This window comes from Cyprinodon tularosa, unplaced genomic scaffold, assembly GCF_016077235.1.
Source record: "Cyprinodon tularosa strain WSP-4 unplaced genomic scaffold, ASM1607723v1 ctg836, whole genome shotgun sequence".
Lineage (NCBI taxonomy): Eukaryota > Metazoa > Chordata > Actinopteri > Cyprinodontiformes > Cyprinodontidae > Cyprinodon > Cyprinodon tularosa.
In genome coordinates this window covers 222,449-237,694 of record NW_024039603.1, presented here as the reverse complement: position 1 = coordinate 237,694, position 15,246 = coordinate 222,449, and the positions used below count along the sequence as shown (strand labels likewise).

The following is a 15,246-nucleotide window of genomic DNA, read 5'->3' as shown; positions in this document are numbered from 1 at the left end:
CTCATTATAAACTCTCACAATATTTCTGACAGATGCATAAAATGAATCAATCATCCAGCAAGCTAAGGTTCTTTTTTTTCTATGAGGACAAGAAGTAACACATTTACCTGCAATGTCATCTACTCACACTTACCAAAGAAAGATCATGTGGAAGTTTATAACGTTTCCAGCAGGTTTGGACTAGTTAGAGAAACACTTGGCGAATTTAATCTGGCCTATAAGGCCAGAGTTGAACCCTTTAAGATGTCCCTGAACTCATGTTTGGAGGAGGAATCATTCTCCTCAAAATGAAAAGGGAACCTTACTGGTGAAACATCATGGTGTCTCACTGCTAGGAAATTCTTAAATAAAATGTGTTTAAAGCATGACAAAATCCCAAGAATGGGGTTAAAATAAAACCTGGGTAAAGCATGAGAATAGTTTCTACAAACAGGAGACCTCCTTAGCATTTGATGCACTTAGTCACTCACTCAATGCTTACTCCAATTTTATCCCATAACTTTATGTGATGCTTCATTTTCTCTAATTTCTTTTCGTCGATTACTGGTAAAAAGAAGATGTTAAAATTTCAGAACTTATTTTACCCGCTCTAATGTCAGGTCTTCTAATAGTAAAGTTTAAGGACATCAAGGTACAAACAGAGACGTTTAAATTAGGGTCAGGTTGTAAAACCATATCTCATCGCATTGTTTGATCCTTCATCAAAAAAGGAAACATGCAAAAATAGAAAAAGATGATACCACTAGCCCTGATGACAACACTTCTGGCACCGTCATGCTGTGGGAATGCATCACCTCGGATAGGGAGGCTGGTCAGAGTCGACAGGTGGACACATTGTTGTTTATAATTTAAACAGTTGAATTCAAGGCATAGATCATTTATTCTAGAAGGGTCCTGTTAAATTCCTGTTTTAAATCTTATACAGTTTGTGGCAAAATAAAAAAAAAAGTACTGTGAAATGTTCAGAGAACAATGAGCACAAAGATAGCCTACTTCAATGTCTTAAATAGTTCCTTCCTGGTATCATCCCAACCCCCACCCCTATACAGGGGAGAAGAACATCTGGCCTGTTTAAACCAGGCCAACAATTCCCCCTAATGACCCCCCTTTCAGAGACATAGACAGGCAATGGGTACTGCAGGCTAACAAAGAACCCAATTGACTGCCCATTCCTCAGGGGCAGACCCGTCCTTTCGGTTCAATTAACATGTTTTCTGAGCCAAAACAAGGTGTTGTTTTTGGTTCACTCCATAAAGCCTCAAACTCAATGTTATTTCTGACATTTTGAATAGAAAAAGTTTCCTTGATGGGAAACAAAGTCCAGTGGAATGTTTTTCTTTTACTTTTTTGGAATACTAGAGTAGAATCTACTGCTACCTTAGGGGGATATAGGCAAATAAACAGCGCCCCCTAGGCACTGAAATCAAGCAAACCAACCTGAAAAGGGCCCTGTCTGCAGGGGCACTGGCCCCAATTAGCCCCTTTCTAGAACCTCCCATGACCATTTAATTATATAAAATGGAATATGTGTCTATTTTTGAAATTCAAACAGTTAGATTTATAGCTTTTAGTTTCTTTTTTGTTTTATGTATTTTTAATTAGCAGGCAGGCGCAGTAGATAAGCCTAAAGGACGTCTGGGTTAATGGTAATCCAACAAAGCGTCTGGAGAGAGGAACACTACCTGCAGCATTCAGTTATCAGTCAGATTGCTGTGTAAATCACATTTTCTACATTTCATTGTTTAAAGTTATAAATGGAAGTCAATAATTCTATTATTAAGTGGTTAAGGAGCAGTTTTCCTCTCTGGGATGCTGAGGCTGCTGTTGTGCGCAGTTACGCAATCCTCCCCCCGCCTGTCCTGACAGCTATAAACGGATCAGCGTTTCTCTGCAGCCTCTCAGCTCCTGCAGCCCAACCTGACACCGACCAGCTCTCAGGTACGACGCACCACATCCAGAACTAAAAGGAGGAGAGTCTGGTTTTAGTTCTGGATGAGGATCTCTTTGAGGCTTTTTTTTTATTTTTAACCAGCGTCGTGTGTTTTGCTTGTTTTCTGAAGCGATCCAGTGCAGGAGGCAGGCTGCTGGTATTAAAAACGCACCCAGGGAGCAGGCAGATGACAGAACATGGCGGAGGGTCGACTTTACCACTAATTCCCTCACAAATTAGTTTTAGCGCAGTGGAGGGGCTTTTTTGCGCAGTTTGAGCGGCTTTTATGAGCTGATGCGCACTGCGGCAGGCGGTGTGACGTCATTTCTGAGGGATCAGTTGAACACAGAAGTGGCAGCTGTCCTGGGACTGAGCCCACTGAAACCTGTCTGGATAGAATCATATCTCTATGCATCTCTGCTATGGGAGCATTTCAATTACACAGACTTTCATGACGCTCTGCATGAATAATTAAAGGCAAACTTTGCAGTGCGTGAAGGAAAAACTATCAGGTGACAATCAACACAGCTCTCTAGTTATTTAAGACTATTCTGCAATAGTGTTTATGCAGAGAGCTGCAGACTCAGAGAAATGGCTGCTATGCACTGTCAGAGGATGGATAGGACAAAATGGTGGATTCAGGTAGCGGGACCATGCCAGTTCACTATTAGCTGGTAAACTCTGATAGGTTCACAACAAGCTGTATGTAAAAAGATGAGAGTACGGGTGAGGATTGATGTAAGGTCAAAGAGAGGGAGGGGAGGGGCGTTTTGTGTTGGGAGATAAACTATTTGTGTTAAGAGCTCTGATTAAAACAATAAACAGAAAACTGATGACTATTGAGCTGCTTTTTTGTTTGCTTGAGAAACCTACAGTTAATTGTTTGTCTATCAATTACAAGTAGGCTACATCTCAATTAGTCATGCTATGGGCCACGAGTGGATTTACCCTGGTTCTTCTACTTCAAACCAAGAAGTGAAGCTTCTACATATACCTCAGTGAAGTTTCAAGGTGCATGTTGGACTCTGGAAGGAGCTGTTCTCTGTCCCCGCTCAGCCAGGAGCCTGAGGGAGTCTGGTCAGTGGAAATAATTTCAGGATATGCAGAGAGGTTGCAGCTGACTGAAACCTGTATGTGATGAAGTTTAAGGTCATACAACTCCAAGGCCATTGTTCTTGAATGGAAAAGGTGGCTTGTCCTTCTCAGGTCTAAGGAGAGCTCCTGCCTCAATCCAGTTCAGTTTATTTCTATAGCACAAAACAACACGTGTAATCTTAAGGAATCTTACAGAGACAATACTGTCAGATTGTTTTGAAAAACCAGTTGATTGCATCCACTCACTCACTAAATTGGAAGACATGCTCCTGCTAGATAAGCCTGCAGCGACAAACTTTGCTTCCATTTTATTGTTGACTCTTCAGCAATCCCTGACACAAAGTATGCATGCAGCAAGAGGAGGGAAAATACTGCCTTTTAACAGTAAGAAACCTCCAGCATAAGCAGGCTCAGTATGAGCAGCCATATGCTGAGGCCGACTGGGCTTCAAGGAGTCAGAAGCAGGCATAAAAAAGGAGCAGAGTTGCGAAAGGTAACTGTTAACCAGCTCCACAGGTGGCCCCTTCCACAAAAGACAGACAGCCAGGCACACGAGCTCCAAGCCAATTCTGCTATTCACAATAAAATAAACAGGACTACCCTGGAAACAGGCCAAGCTCCAATATCTATAAAGAAAGATATTGATGGCAGCAGCAATGCTGATATTTCTATCCAGGATGTAGTTACAGCCGAACAGGGACAGACCAGACGAAGCTACTATGATGAGAAAAAACAGAGAGAACATAAAGTTATGAGTGGAACTTGAAAACTACTGCAGATTGAGAGAATAGAGATAGAATGAATCAGAATGAGGAAAAGTGGTCCCTATGTGATCCAGCAGCCCAAACACAGCAACAGAAATACAGAAAATAGCTCAGGATAACCTAACTATTTTTGGATGAGGTATAAGAAAAGAAGGAGTTGAAGTATCTGGGGTCCCAATCTTGACTGAGGGGAGAATGGAGCAGAATTGACAGAGGAACCAATAATCTGTTGTTGTAAAGGGAAAGCTGACCTAAAAGGTGAAGGTCTTTATTTATACTGATCAGTCTACATTCCTACCCCCACCTATGATCGTGACATCTGGATCATGACCAAAAGAACGAGATCCTGGATAAAAACGGCCGGCTTCATCTGCATGATGGCTGGGCTCTCCCTTAGACATAGGGTGAGGAACTCAGCAATCTGAGACAGACTCAGATTAGAGCCACTCCTCCAGATTGAGAGGAGTCAGCTAAGACATCTGTTACAGACGCCCCCTGGATGCCTCCCTAAGAAGGGAGATGTTGGGAGGCCCAGGGAACGACCCTGAGCATGTCGGTCCTATGTCTCTTGGCTGCCCTTGAAATGCCTCAGGTTTTTCCTGGAGGATTTGGAGGATGTGTCTGGGGAGCCTCCATGACTCAGTTGAAAGGTGAAAGACAACAAGTATGAGTTCATTTCAAGGGTTTATTTATAATTGTAATAACTATGGTGTACAAGCAATAAAATAAAATTCCTTGTCAATTTAAATATTTTACAAGACAATTTTTTTATTCTGCATTATTAAAATTACTGCTTTAAAGTTGTGTGGTAAGATGACCATACTCAGGCCCTGCTGCCGTTTTATGGAAGGCCAGCTTGCTTCAATAGCCACCTTCAGCTCTTCTCGTTACATCTTCCTTTTAATAATCCTCCATTGATTCTCTTTGGGGTTTTAGGTCAGGATAGGTTGTTTTCCAGTAAGGCACAGTGTTAGCAAAGTCATTATTGCAGGCACTGGTACTATCGGAACTATGGGTTGGTGTCACATTCTGCTTGAACCTGAAATTAGTATAGTGTGAAATAATCTGAAATACCTGTAAATTTGTTAGACTTGATCCAACAGAGCGGACCGACACTAGCAGATTGCAAAGTTCTTTATATAATATCTGGACTCAGAAGCTTTCCAGTAATATACATTCAGTCTACAGAAGTCAAATACCTAAGAATAAATACTTAGATCTGTATTTAAGTAGCTTTTTTAGTATCTGTACTTTACTTAAGGCTGCTTTTGTCTGAGGACTTTTTACTTGCAATCACTTACAATCCTCTTCTCAACCAGAAGGTGGCGACACTGATGCCCTCATGTAAAATATCCTAACTAAATAATGTTTAGGTATTAATCATAAACTAACAAAAACAATACCGCAATGAGTCTTTTAATCAATACACCTACCTTAAAGATGACAAATGCAGACTTTTCAAAAACTAGTCTTCATAAGTCATCAAGGAGTCTCATACTTTCCTGTCTAATGAATATATCTCGTATCTGATAAACATATGTTCACTTTTTGAAGTGAACTATTGAAACATATTCAGTTTTGCTGAAGTCTTACATAAACTGTCTCACACAGAAGTTTTAATTTATGAAATTTCTTTCTGTTCTGAATTAAATGCAGCTTTAACAGACCGGTGACTTCACCCAACTGTGGTCATCATGGGAAAAGAGAAGCTTCATATCAACATCGTGGTGATCGGCCATGTGGACTCTGGCAAGTCCACCACTACAGGACACCTCATCTACAAGTGCGGAGGCATTGACAAGAGAACTATTGAGAAGTTTGAGAAGGAAGCCGCTGAGGTAAAACAGATGGGGACAGCAAGAGAATAGTCTGCAAATGCCTTTGATTTTATGATCTCACCCTAAAGAATTCAATAATGTTCTCATTTTAGATCTTAAGTCACGTGTTTAAAAAAGGATGTTTTTTATTTTTTCTACAGATGGGAAAAGGTTCATTTAAGTACGCCTGGGTGCTTGACAAGCTGAAGGCAGAGAGGGAGCGTGGCATTACTATTGACATCTCTCTTTGGAAGTTTGAGACCAGCAAGTACTATGTTACCATCATAGATGCTCCAGGTCACAGGGATTTCATCAAGAACATGATCACCGGTACTTCCCAGGTCTGGATGATCCCTTCAGTTTGTCCACCTCCATCTTTTCAGTGCAGATTTCACTCATTGGTAAAGTCCATATTCTTTATTTTTTTAACATTCTTAGGCCGACTGTGCAGTCCTGATCGTAGCAGCAGGTGTGGGAGAGTTCGAAGCGGGCATTTCCAAGAATGGTCAAACTCGAGAGCACGCTCTATTGGCTTACACGCTCGGAGTGAAGCAGCTCATCGTGGGCATCAACAAGATGGACTCAACCGAGCCAAACTACAGCCAGAAGCGGTACGAGGAGATTGTGAAGGAAGTGAGCACCTACATCAAGAAGATTGGCTACAACCCAGACACTGTCGCCTTTGTGCCCATCTCGGGTTGGAATGGAGACAATATGCTTGAGCCGAGCCCAAACGTAAGTGTGTTATTTACTCGTTGACAAAGTTAGCAGCATCACAGCAGTAGAATAGATTCCAAAATGCAGAGAGAGAGGGAGATGGTTTAATTTTGCGACAGTGCAGCATTGCCAGTTGCTGTCAGGAGTGCAAAACCCAGACATTACAGGTTTAGTGCCCCTGGTGGCTAAAACTTTATAAAGTGTTGCTTATTATCTGCAAAAAAATATTTTCTTTAAGCTCTGTTATTTTTCTTTGTAGATGACATGGTTTAAGGGATGGAAGATTAATAGGAAGGAAGGTAGTGCATCAGGGACCACACTACTAGAGGCCCTGGATGCTATTCAGCCCCCAACCCGTCCGACGGACAAACCTCTACGTCTTCCACTGCAGGATGTCTACAAAATTGGAGGCATGTATCACACTTCTAAATTTCCAGATCAAGACGGTGTTAGAACATGAGCAGGAAGGGCATCTTTATATTTTCTGAAGGCCTAGACTGAATCATTTATATTGTTTTTACCATGCTTGTCCCTTTTCCTCAGGTATTGGAACTGTGCCTGTAGGTCGAGTGGAAACGGGAATACTAAAGCCTGGCATGGTGGTGACATTTGCGCCTGTTAACGTGACCACTGAGGTAAAATCCGTGGAGATGCACCATGAGGCACTGTCGGAGGCCCTACCAGGTGACAACGTGGGCTTCAATGTCAAGAATGTGTCGGTGAAGGACATTCGTCGTGGCAACGTGGCTGGAGATAGCAAGAATGATCCTCCGCAGGAAGCTGCCAACTTCACAGCTCAGGTAAAAGCTACAAAAATCTTTTTATAGAAATGAATACTAAACTGTCCTTCCAGAAGTATTTCTAGCATCAAAGTATAATCAAAGAGCATATTTCTACAAGTATCTCAATGAGTCACAATGATGAGCATCGTGCTGTTCTTTTTTTGTCCATAAATCCCAAAGGAAAATGATCAAAACCTCTCTGATATAAACAGAAAGTCACACAGGATTATTTACAGGAAATCCACTTTGCTTTTCTAGGTGATCATCCTCAACCATCCTGGCCAGATCAGTGCTGGTTATGCTCCTGTGTTGGACTGCCACACTGCCCATATTGCCTGCAAGTTTGCAGAGCTTAAAGAAAAGATTGACCGCCGCTCTGGCAAGAAGCTGGAGGACAACCCTAAATCTCTCAAATCTGGAGATGCTGCCATCGTTGATATGATTCCTGGCAAACCAATGTGTGTTGAGAGCTTCTCTGAGTATCCTCCATTGGGTAAGTTCAGCTGTAAGGGGTTTGTTTGACTACTTCAATGTCTCATCAGAACTAACAAGTACACCGGGGTTAAGTTTTCCTGTTCAACTTTTGCCCTAAATTCCCTTGGCAGGTCGTTTTGCGGTGCGTGATATGCGTCAGACCGTGGCCGTAGGAGTGATAAAGGGCGTGGAGAAGAAATTATCTACCACCGGTAAAATCACCAAGTCTGCCCAGAAGGCCCAGAGGATCAAATGAATGTTGTGCTGCTCTGCCGACCAAACGGTCTCCCAAGGCAGGACGTCCCGCATCCAACTCCATCTTACGATTGGCCACTTCAACTTAATAATCAAAGACTGGTTGATCATCACAATGCATCGCAAAAGCATTCGAAGGAAAAAAAAAAAGTTTGATCTTTGAATCAACATATTGCCGCAATCCATCTCTGTGCTCAGACTACCGTCCCGTCACATGCGGTAACAAGAAGTTAAAACATAAACGGTATTCATTGTGAGCTGTCGTTTGAGTTCATGGTAATACCTTTCTGTGACTGAACAATATAGACTTCCACTGTAAATCTTACCATTCCTTACCATTGATACCTCTGTAGGTCCTCAGTCTATGTGTGTTTCTGCTTCAAGTGGTGGCACCTACATGCTGCTCTATATCTACCAGTGGTGAGAGTTTAAACAAGTTAGTTAGAACTGTTCTTCTCAGTCGTGTATCAGTGGAACATCTGTTGTATTTAAGCTTTAAACGCCACTTATAAAAGGTTTGATTTTTGTAAAGTTCCTTGTGAAGGAACTCAAAGCATTTGTCTCCTGAAGCACTTTGATTGATAATTTTGCACTTTCACTGAAGAATACTGAATTTGGCATAAGCTACTGCACCTTATTGTGAGATGGCACCAGCCTCTTAGCAACATTAAACATCTTTCAACCAAAGTGTGCATTTGTCTGGCAATACTATGTCTGTGTGTTTGATTAGTATCTGAGTCTTTATAGTCCTACAGTTCAAGCTTGTTTCCACAAGGTGTTGCTGTTGTTGTGGAATAAGGACAACCTTTTTTTCTGTTTATTTATAGTAACATTGTAATTCCTCTACTTTATAGATGGCATCAGATATCTTATCTGTGAGAAAATAAAGGACTCCTATTTAACCTGAATGAGCTGGAGGGCAGACTGCCAAATATGGTGAGGGCGTGTAACAGGAAATGTTGCTCGAATATATGTTCAGCCACATGGTTTCACTTCTCTCATTTCTTCATCATGAGTGTGAGAGAAAAACCTCGTAAGGCAAGGAGTCCTGAATCGAGACCTAAAGAAATGAAATGTGCACCTCCGGTGCAACGAAGAGGGTTTAATGAAGAGAAGCAGAAAACAGTAAAGGCACAGGATGAACAGAAATCAAACCATGCTGAGAAGAAGCCGTCTGTGGAGAAAGCTACTAAAGAAAAGGTAACCAGACAATCAACAAGGGAGAGTATTAAGGAACAGCGGATCCCGCCAGAAAGCAGTAAGACCAAAACCTGTTCCAGCAGGTCTGGGTCGGTGAAAAAACCTCCAGAGGATCATCTGAAATCCCAGCTGGAGATCAAAGCTGCTACAAAGCTGACGAAGGAGTTCAAAGCGCCTTCTATAGATGCCACTAAACCAAAAGCGCGCGCTAATGCAGAATTTCAGACATGCTCAAAGATCTCAGCAAAGAAGGAGGGCGAAGAGCCGGAGAAGGCAAAGATTAAGAGAGAACCGGAAAAGAAAAACAAAAAGGCTGCTGAAGAGTCAAACAATAAGGCATGTGCTGTGAAACCCGGGCAGAGGATGAAGGGAAAAGCAGATCTGTCAGGAGACGCTCTCCTACGGTCGATTCTTAGCAACCTGAAGATTAAGACAAAGAACAAATCAGAAGCTGCTAAAGTTGTAAATGAATTCATAGAAAATCTAATCAAGTATTTAAAAAAGGATACCCTACATTTCAGAGAAGTGGATGAGTCACTGCGCACAGGGAGTTATTATGAAAACCTTAAGGTAAGTAACTAGTTAAAAATCTTACAGATTCAGAGAACATATGTTAATCTCTGTGTCCTGTTTATACAGATTTCAGATCCAGATGAGTTTGATGTCATGCTTCCAATGCCAGTTGAAAGAGTAAAGATTGAGCCTTTTGGGCCAGATGGAGCCTTCTACAGCGTGGGATTAAAACGTGGAAATAATCCTTTAAAACAATTTCAGCAGGATGATATTTTAAGTGCAAGCGAAATGTTAAACGACTTTAGAAAAGAAATAAAGACATTTGTAAAAGGATTTCCAGGTTAGTGGCAAACTTTGGTCTCTGGTTTGATCTTTTGGCTTTGGCATTTAAAAATATATTTGATTTTCAAATATAGTACAAAAGACTTGATGGAATGTGTGATATGATGTAAATAGTCAAATATATAGCATTTCATGAATTATTTTTTTGAGTAGGTAATTGCAAACAAGTCTTTGCTTTGCACTAACTCCTCTCCTTTTTGCTTTAGCATGGACGATGACGCCGAAGAAACAAGGCTGCCCTGCAGTGACCCTGACCGCAGAGTCTGGCCCAGTCACCATCTCTCTCGACGTGGTTCTCTGTCTCAAAGTGAAATCCAGTTGGCCAGATTTTACCCGTGACGGTTTTAAAATTGACCAGTGGCTCGGAACTAAAGTGAAACAGGAGTACAAACGAGAGCCTTACTACCTGGTACCAAAGTACGAAGGCAGAGGAAATGTGGAAAACAATGGGGTTCAAGCCAAAGGTATGTAGATCTTTGCCGATCTTCGGAACCAAACAAGAATTTTCTTTTTGCACTGCAAAAAAATTAAGATCTAAGTAAGTCCTTTTTTTCTTAAAATAAGTGAATTTTTCTTGAACTGAGTAGGTAAGTGAGGCAATAAGAAAATTTACATTTAAAATAAGTTGTTATTGTCTTATTTCAAGTGAATGTTAACTAATTATCTATTTTTAGGATTAAAATACTTATTCCATTGGTAGATCATCTTATTTACCCACTTACCGTATTTTCACGACCATAAGGCGCACCGGACTAAAAGGCGCACTCTCAGTTATGTGTCCCATTTCTGTATTTAACACACACATAAGGCGCACCGGACTATAGGGCGCGTTTTTTATATACAGGTACATGTCCTCTACTACCTTTAAATAACTCTACTGCTTATTAAAAATACAGCGGGGGCAAAACTGAGTATGATTGTGCTTTATTCATGTATTTATTACAAAGTATTAATCAAACCTGGCAGCTGGCCGTGAGACAGACACATCGCAGATGACACAGCGCTGTGGTCACTCCTAAATTAACTTAAAATCCTGAAACCTGCCGACGGAATATGTTCGCTTTTATTGCCGGTATCCTGGTGCCTGCAGTTAAAATTATTTAGATGAAAAACACCTGCCAGCAGCCGCCGGTGAACCTGGAGGCTGCCCAGCCTACAGGCTGCTGATGAAAGGATTTCTGCTGTCGGTGTACCGCTGGTATGTGGGGGTCTGAGCGCCTCCGACAGAAATAGATAATCTGGATGAACTGACTGCAATTATTAAGTTTTCAGGTGGACTTTCTCACTTAAAAACATATTAAAACTACTTTATTCCCACTGATCACAGCAAATATAGCTGCAAGATTTAGATTATTTAGATGAAAAAACACCTGCCAGCCACCGCGCTGAAGAGGAGGAGACCCGGCCCAGAGGCTGCTGTTGAATTAAGCTTTCAGGTAGAAAAATAGAGCGGGAGCAAAACTGAGTATGTTTGTGCTTTATTCATGTATTTATTACAAAGTATTAATCAAACCCATCAAAGTCATCATCCTCTGTTTCTGAATTAAACAGCTGCGCTAAATCAGACATGCCAGTTTCCCCTTCTGCGCTGTCAGAGTCACTTTCCGTGCAGCGCAGCTCCTCAGAAATAATGCCGGCTTTTGCAAAAGCTTGAACAACAGAGCCAGCAGACACGTAGTAGTCCAAGCATCTACAATCCATCCGCAAACGGTGGCGTAACTTGCCCGGCGCTGCCTTCCTGAAACTGTGGTCTCAGTCTGTCATCCATCGCTCCCACGCCGCTTGCAGCCTTACTTTGAACGGCCGCTTCAAACCGATGTCGAGCGGTGGAAGTTCCTTTGTCAGACCCCCCGGGATAACGGCGAGCACAGCGTTCATTTGATTCACCTTTTTTTCACATCGGCTGTGAGATGGGCACGCAGCGATGGTGATGCGTGGAAAAAACCACCTAGTCTTCTCACATACACCTGTCTCAGCCACGCATCCACCCAGCTTTTTTCATCTAATATCATATGTCATCAGAGCGCTGTGTCTGTCTCGCTGTCAGCTCCCAGATCTGCTTCTCTGATTGGTTGATGCGGCGCGTCCAGCAGCAAAACTTCAATTTTTCCATCTTGAGCAGCAGCAGCGCGTTGGCGGCGCTTCAGATGCTTAAACGCTCCCGACGTGCTGCACCAAAACGCGCTGCAGGACCTTTTGCTGCACCTATACGCGCGTCAACCATTGACTTTGCATGTAAACTCGCTGCTTCTGCTGCACCTGCTGGGTCCGGTTCACACCGATGTCGAGCGGTTGAACAGCGAGCACAGCATTCATTTGTTTCCCCATGTTTTTCACATCAGCTGTGAGATGGGCACGCATGGAGTTACATATTAACAGCGATGGTGAGGGGTGGAAAAAAAAAACACCTGGTCTCCTTACATTCAGCCACTCTTTCATCATCTCCTCAATGAGGTGGTCTCAAAAGTTGCAGTTACAACACACATAGGGCGCACCGCACCATAGGGCGCACCGCACATTTTGAGGGAAAAAAAAGACGTTTAAGTGCGCCTTATAGTCGTGAAAATACGGTAAATTGAGGGTAAATACCTATAATTTAAGAAATTGTTACTTATTTCTAGATTGTTTTTGAAGTGTATTCACAGAATGAAAAGAAACCCAAGTTGAAAATAGGTGAAACACAATTAAAAAAAGGTTGACCCAAAGAACACCACACGTTATAGACTGCTTTGTTTTTTCCCTCACAGATGCTTGGCGAGTGTCGTTCTCTCACATCGAGAAGGATATTATGAGGAAACATGGATCAGAGAAGACGTGCTGTGAAAGAGAGGGAGAAAGCTGCTGCAGGTTGATCATTTAATTTATTTATGTTATAGAGTCTCTATACTCCAATTAATGATTAATCGATTACTAAGTTATTGACGATTTTTTCAATAATAGAATAATCACGATTAATCCGATTAACTATTTCAGCCCTAGCACTGACAGTAATATAAAGACAGATAATCTGTTAGAAAAAAAGTCAGGAGTCTCTATACTCCGTTTAATCAATAATCAATTACTAAATTGGTTGATTATTTCAATAATCTATAGGTAACTGTTGTTTCAGCCCAGAATTTAACACTAGTTTTATAAATGTGCCAATTTTGCAGGAAATCACAACCTTTTTTGTGTGTTTCTGCATTCAGGAAAGACTGTGTAAAGCTCTTCAAGCATCTTCTACATCTGCTGAAGGAAAGCAACCCTTCTTTTGAGAAGTTCTGCTCCTACCATGCCAAGACTGTGTTTCTACATGCCTGCTGCTCCAGAGCTAAAGACAGCGAATGGAGGGCATCAGATCTCAGCCGCTGCTTTGAGCAGCTCCTTCAGGACTTTGAAGGCCACCTGAGAGGAGGTATACTCGCCAACTTCTTCATCCCCAGTCAGAACCTGCTCTCTGGAATAGGGAAAAATGTGTGCAAAAATCTGTCTGACTCCATCAAGGAGCAACGGGAAAATGGTTTTCCCATCTTTGTGAAGGATCTTGCTAATTAAGAGTTAGACCTGAGGATTGTTGGAATTTTGCTTTTTGTTTTATTTTTTCACATTATTGTACTTGAATAATAATTTTTAAAAAAACTAAGAGGATGACCTGTGGTTTGAAGTTTTCAAAACTTGAAGTTTTTAATAAACAAACACTTTAACTATTTAAAATAATTGTAAATGTTTGAAGATTTGCAGTTTTTTTCTTATGTTACCTAAATTCTGTCATCTTTTACAAGAAAGAACTTGTCGTTTTTTGGGGGGGTTTTTTTCTAACTTTCTGGGAGGTCTTTTTGTTTTAGACGTGTAACTGAGCCTGAATGTTCTTCGGACATGCAGCTTACCCAGTAATGGGCTAGTCAGCATCAGTACGATCGTGGTACCCAGACCAGCAACAGTAGGGTTCTGCAACCTGCAGCTCTGGAGCTGCAGGTGGCTCTTTAGCTCTACAACGGTTCTCAGCAGTGGCTATACAAGCCAATGCGTTAGATTATAGTATATTGAAAAATACCATACTTAGACACTTTAGACAAAGGAGATGCAACCACATCTTTTGAGTTAGAGGTTTTTAAATAAATTTAATCTGTCTCACCATCTTGTCTTAAGGATTTTAGATTTTTTTTGTCTATAAGAGAGCAGAGAGGCGTTGTCAGATTGTGTCTCTGTATCAACAGGTTCACCTAGGGTTGTGGTTGATCTCCTTTTCTTTATATTTTGTACAGAAATGAATGTAAAAGCACACAGGTATCTTGTTAAACTTTAAGATGACACTGAATAGTTATTTCTTCTTAACAGTTCAGAATCAGAACACAGGACAGCACTCTGATTTTATTTCTTAGTGTGACAGAAATTTCTTTAAGTCAAAAGTTAAAAAACAAAGGACTCCTTTTTGATTTTAGACGTAAAAAAGGATTTGGTCACAGAGAGCATTATGCATACTGAAGCCATCAAGTAGGTCTCCTCTTATTAGTATCTTGAAATAATTTTCAACAACCAGCTGTTGCGAAAAAAGCTCAAGAAAAGGATGAACCTTTTGAGAACACTAAAGTCTCTTTCAGTCAGTCCAGTTATCATTGGTAGGTTTTAATGAACAAATAAAAAAAAAGCTAAAGATGTTCTCAAAAAAAGAATTCTCTTTGTTGCTTCAGGCAACGTTTTGTAATGCCTCACTATGCAAATTCTTTTATACCAACAGCCATTCGACTAATAAATTCTATGTAGGGTGGCTGATGAAGAAAACTGTGTTATCTTCTATATTTTTGTGTTTTTATTATTACTTTTCATCCTCAACCTCCCCATCACATTTTTCTCTTTAATAATCTTATTTTTTTGTGTTTCTACATGTTTATTTTGTTTGTTTTTTTGTCTCCTGTACTGCTAAACATAATTGCCCCTGGTGGGAGTAATAAATTGGTCTAAGAAAGACTTTAAAGTTCCATAAATATGTTTTCAGATCTATATGTCTTATCATTAGTTTGGAAACAGTTTATTTTTAAACTATGGAATGAACTTTTGTTTCGATATTAATGTCATTAAATGTTCTGACAAATAATAAAAAATAAATCTGAGTCATTTCAATGGGATAAATTGTCTCATTTGTGACACATTAGGCATTTTGCTGCCATTGATAATGGATTTTCTGTTCACTACATGGCTAATTGTATAAATGAGTTTTTTTAAAGAACAAATATAACACTTATGTAAATGTCTCAAAAGCTCAAATATGTTTGGTGCTAAGGGGTTAAAAACAAAAAAATGAAATAATGTTTTGTCAGATAAAATAAACAGATTTCTTGTGGCAGATGTTTAAAAAAATAAGTTGTTTTATTTAAAGA

At 40.7% G+C, this 15,246-nt stretch overlaps 2 protein-coding genes across 2 annotated transcripts; both read left to right on the top strand.

The window, feature by feature from the left end:
- The first annotated feature begins 1,783 nt into the window (after nt 1-1,783).
- On the top strand, nt 1,784-8,015 carry eef1a1a (eukaryotic translation elongation factor 1 alpha 1a). Its single transcript, XM_038272544.1, has 8 exons — nt 1,784-1,938; nt 5,446-5,627; nt 5,768-5,947; nt 6,045-6,341; nt 6,583-6,733; nt 6,867-7,123; nt 7,364-7,598; nt 7,711-8,015. Exons 2-8 carry the CDS (start codon nt 5,484-5,486, stop codon nt 7,833-7,835), a joined length of 1,389 nt encoding a protein of 462 aa, XP_038128472.1. The 5' UTR covers nt 1,784-1,938; nt 5,446-5,483; the 3' UTR covers nt 7,836-8,015.
- Nucleotides 8,016-8,591: 576 nt separating this feature from the next.
- On the top strand, nt 8,592-14,989 carry cgas (cyclic GMP-AMP synthase). The gene is made up of 5 exons (XM_038272541.1): nt 8,592-9,604; nt 9,674-9,887; nt 10,096-10,353; nt 12,637-12,736; nt 13,078-14,989. The coding sequence occupies exons 1-5, from the start codon at nt 8,768-8,770 to the stop codon at nt 13,421-13,423; spliced, it is 1,755 nt and encodes a 584-aa protein (XP_038128469.1). The 5' UTR covers nt 8,592-8,767; the 3' UTR covers nt 13,424-14,989.
- The last annotated feature ends 257 nt before the right edge of the window (nt 14,990-15,246 follow it).

Bases quoted from the DNA above. Each gene is read 5' to 3' on its own strand.
- eef1a1a (XM_038272544.1), top strand. From the start codon at position 5,484: ATGGGAAAAGAGAAGCTTCATATCAACATCGTGGTGATCGGCCATGTG. The intron at 5,628-5,767 runs GTAAAACAGATG...TTTTTTCTACAG, and splicing joins TTGAGAAGGAAGCCGCTGAG to ATGGGAAAAGGTTCATTTAA. The intron at 6,734-6,866 runs GCATGTATCACA...CCTTTTCCTCAG, and splicing joins GGATGTCTACAAAATTGGAG to GTATTGGAACTGTGCCTGTA.
- cgas (XM_038272541.1), top strand. From the start codon at position 8,768: ATGGTGAGGGCGTGTAACAGGAAATGTTGCTCGAATATATGTTCAGCC. The intron at 9,888-10,095 runs GTTAGTGGCAAA...TTTTTGCTTTAG, and splicing joins ATTTGTAAAAGGATTTCCAG to CATGGACGATGACGCCGAAG. The intron at 10,354-12,636 runs GTATGTAGATCT...TTTCCCTCACAG, and splicing joins CAATGGGGTTCAAGCCAAAG to ATGCTTGGCGAGTGTCGTTC.